Source organism: Etheostoma spectabile, chromosome 18 (assembly GCF_008692095.1).
Source record: "Etheostoma spectabile isolate EspeVRDwgs_2016 chromosome 18, UIUC_Espe_1.0, whole genome shotgun sequence".
NCBI classification, from domain to species: domain Eukaryota; kingdom Metazoa; phylum Chordata; class Actinopteri; order Perciformes; family Percidae; genus Etheostoma; species Etheostoma spectabile.
The window spans coordinates 17,584,052-17,587,329 of NC_045750.1; the positions used below are offsets into that span (position 1 = coordinate 17,584,052).

At 38.3% G+C, this 3,278-nt stretch overlaps 1 protein-coding gene and 1 long non-coding RNA gene across 2 annotated transcripts in view; one reads left to right on the forward strand and one right to left on the reverse strand.

Annotated features, from left to right (window-relative positions):
• The window catches only part of slc16a10 (solute carrier family 16 member 10), a 52,776-nt gene that overhangs the window by 41,205 nt on the left and 8,293 nt on the right, over nt 1-3,278 (forward strand). Inside the window, exon 4 of the mRNA XM_032542444.1 lies at nt 2,770-2,913. Coding sequence (XP_032398335.1) covers nt 2,770-2,913 — 144 coding nt within the window. The remainder of the gene's footprint in view (nt 1-2,769; nt 2,914-3,278) is intronic.
• Nucleotides 1-3,278, reverse strand: part of LOC116705972 (uncharacterized) — a 13,397-nt gene that overhangs the window by 1,467 nt on the left and 8,652 nt on the right. The gene's annotated exons all lie outside the window — the stretch shown is intronic.

Here is a 3,278-nt window from a genome sequence, read left to right on the forward strand (position 1 = left end):
AAATAGCTTATTTGGTCCTGCCCCTTATTTTACAAAATCATACAAAGTAAATAGACATGTAAATACAGCATACAATCTTTCAGTTATTACAATAATAATAATAACAATACCGTTAAAGTGCAGAAGAGGTTGCTTAAACATAAAATATCCTCTTAGATGCTATCCCCCGTCTCTTTCCTTTAACATTGCATGTACAAAATATTTTCTTTAACTTTAATTATAAATTGTGCAGTTTTGAATGTTACAATGTCCATAGATTTCAGCAAATGTGAATTAAAAAACAGATGTGATTGCTCGTTTTTGCAAAGCACAAATGTTTTGTTAGTGCTTTCGTAGGTATTTCACCAAACATCCACACAATATAACAACTATAGTAAAATTACTGTGCTGTAAATAGTATGCAAAGTATTTTGGTGCAAGATGTATCTAGTTTTGCTCAATATACCAATACTCCTGGCCATCTTCACGCACAGATATTTAATGTGGCTTCCAGCAGATGGTGGATGGTTTATATTCAACACCCAGAAATTTATTTTCATAGACTCTTTAAATTGTTTCATTATCAATTACTAATTTAACATCTGTATTCATAGTTTGATTTCCAAATATCATGAATTTAGTTTTGTTCAAGTTTAGAGATAACTTATTTGAATCAAACCAGAGTTTTAATTCATTCATTCATTCATTAGTGACCATTTCCAGCGTCTGATGCAAGTTAACCCCAAAACCAAAAATACTGTGTCATCTACAAAAGCAGTACATTTTAGTACATTTCCATCATTCGATGGAACATTTGATTACTTACAAATGTTGTTTAAGTAAAGGATAAACAATCAGGCCTAAAATTCATTAGATAGATATAGATTTCATGTTGTATATGGAGAAGGAGAACCGGGATATGAGTTGGGGGAAATGCAACGCTACCAAGCCATGGCTGAGTGACGTGCGTTGTGCGACGTGCGTGCATCGTGCGACGTGTAGTTAAATTTTTCGAGAGGTCCACGTCAGGCTACGGCCTAGGTTCCGGCATAGGTTCCAGCGTAGGTCACGACGTAGGTTCCGGCATAGACGCTGAGGGGTCTGCACGGGGTACACCGTAGCATTGCTTCTTGGTTCTGGGAATTCCCACTGAGTAAGACACTCTCGAACACACAGCATGCCCTTGTGGTGTGTTGACAAAGACGATAAGTCATACAGAGGTCTTTGCACACATGCCCGTTGAGCAGGACTGCTGCCGCCTGCCTGGAGGTAAAAGTAGCTGCCAGAGCTCCCGACAGGAGGCCCGTCTTTTCTCACCGGCTTTCTAACTCTGGGCCTCACAGATATGTGCACATAAAGAAAGTAATGTGGAAAAGTACATCTGGGCTGCTTTTCTAACAGTATGAAGTGGAATCTAACATTCACCGGCAGCAGAAACAGATAATAAAAGAGGAATGTTGAAATATGGAGCAGTTAGATAAGGGGTAAGATAGGATCAACAACAAATTTTGGCAAAATGGCTGATAAAGTACAGAGCAGTGGAAACACTGCCAATCCCCACATACATATACAACCTGTTTTTTACTTGAAGAATGCAAAACACTGAGCAAGTGAAGCGCCACGTCCTAAGCATGAAAACATTGTGATGTAAAACGTCTCACAAATATGTGCTCCTGGAAGAAATACTGTAAACTGCTTTTATGGATGACTTTATTAAAAAAAACATTGCGGTGCGCTACTTGCAAATCTCGCGCAGCTTATGATACTGTTAATCACAAGTTATTATAAAATAAGTTGCTTTCCATTAGTTTTGATGATTCTGTGTACAGTTGGAACAAATCATGTTGTGGTTTAAGTTTAGATAGTTTAGAGCCCAGATGACTGATGGTGTCCCGCACAGAGCAGTATTAGGCCTTCTCGCATTGTAAACCATTGTATAAAATAAATTTTTAATGTTAAGTGCCTTGCTCTAAGGGCACTTAACATGCTCTAAAAGAACAAAATTCAAATTGGATAGAGGAACAGAGCTAATTTCTAATTTCAGAACAGACAGAAACATTATACAATCACCTGTACCAGCTACACTGGATACTGTTGCCTTTACCACTGGATGCCGTTTACCCAAGACAAGACAGCTGTCGAACTCATCACTGAGAGTTCTATGAAAATGTCAATACTGATGTCGAGAAGACATCATCATTAGGGCTGCAACTAACCATTTATTTTCTTATGCTAAACAGCTATTTTGTATATATTTCTTTCTGTATTTATTATTCACTTTATGTTCATGTTTAATGTTTGTTTATGTGTGCATCATTCACCAAGGACCTTTCACATATGTGTTATGCAATAAACCGTTTTCTGATTCAGATTTTCATAGTTGATTAATCTGTTGATTATTTTCTTAATTAATTGATTAGTTGTTTGGGCTATAAAATGCCACAAAATGGGGCCCAAGATGACATCCTTAAATGTCTTTTGTCCACAGCTCAAAAATATTTAGTTTACTGTCACATAGGAGAGAAGAAACGATTAATCGATTAATCTTTGAAGCTCTAATCATCATACCGGTGTTTTTACTTGCTGAGATATGTCAGTTTAAACTGAACAGACACAAGGTCTCTCTCAATGTAAATGAGACTTGTTGAATCTAGAAAGCTGAACTACCACCACTGCAGTTGGACGTGTTGTTCCCTCTTCTGCATTTTTAACAGTGTTTTTTTTCCCAGGTGTTAACTGGATAAGAGCCATGAGACATCTGTGTTAATTTATTTTCTTCATTGTCCCCAGATGAAGCATGTAGAGGAGCGTTTTGGGAAAGAGGCCAGTAAAGAAGTTCTGCTCATGTGCATCGGCATCACGTCCTGTGTGGGCCGTCTCATCTTCGGCAGGGTGGCAGACTACGTTAATGGAGTCAACAAAGTCTACCTGCAGGTGAGATTGAGGAACCAGACTGAGAAGATCAGCTGTCCCCTCTACCTTCCAGCTTTTACCTCACTGGTACAACCAGTCTGCTTTCAACATATTTTTGAAGCCTTTGTTACTGTCTGGCTCAACAAAAGGGAGCTCACACATAGATAGTTTAGTCAAAAAGTAGATTTAATTGACTAATAACACAACTTAACTCAACATAAATGTAATGGTGGGGTGTGTAAGAGTAGAAGACATCAGTCGTGTTTGCCATGTGTGGATGAGTGAATGTATGGTTGGATGTGTGTTGTATGGTGCAGCAAAACAAACTGTCCCCGATGTGAGTAGAGTGCAGATTTGAGTTGCACATGCATCACTTTGTGACAAGT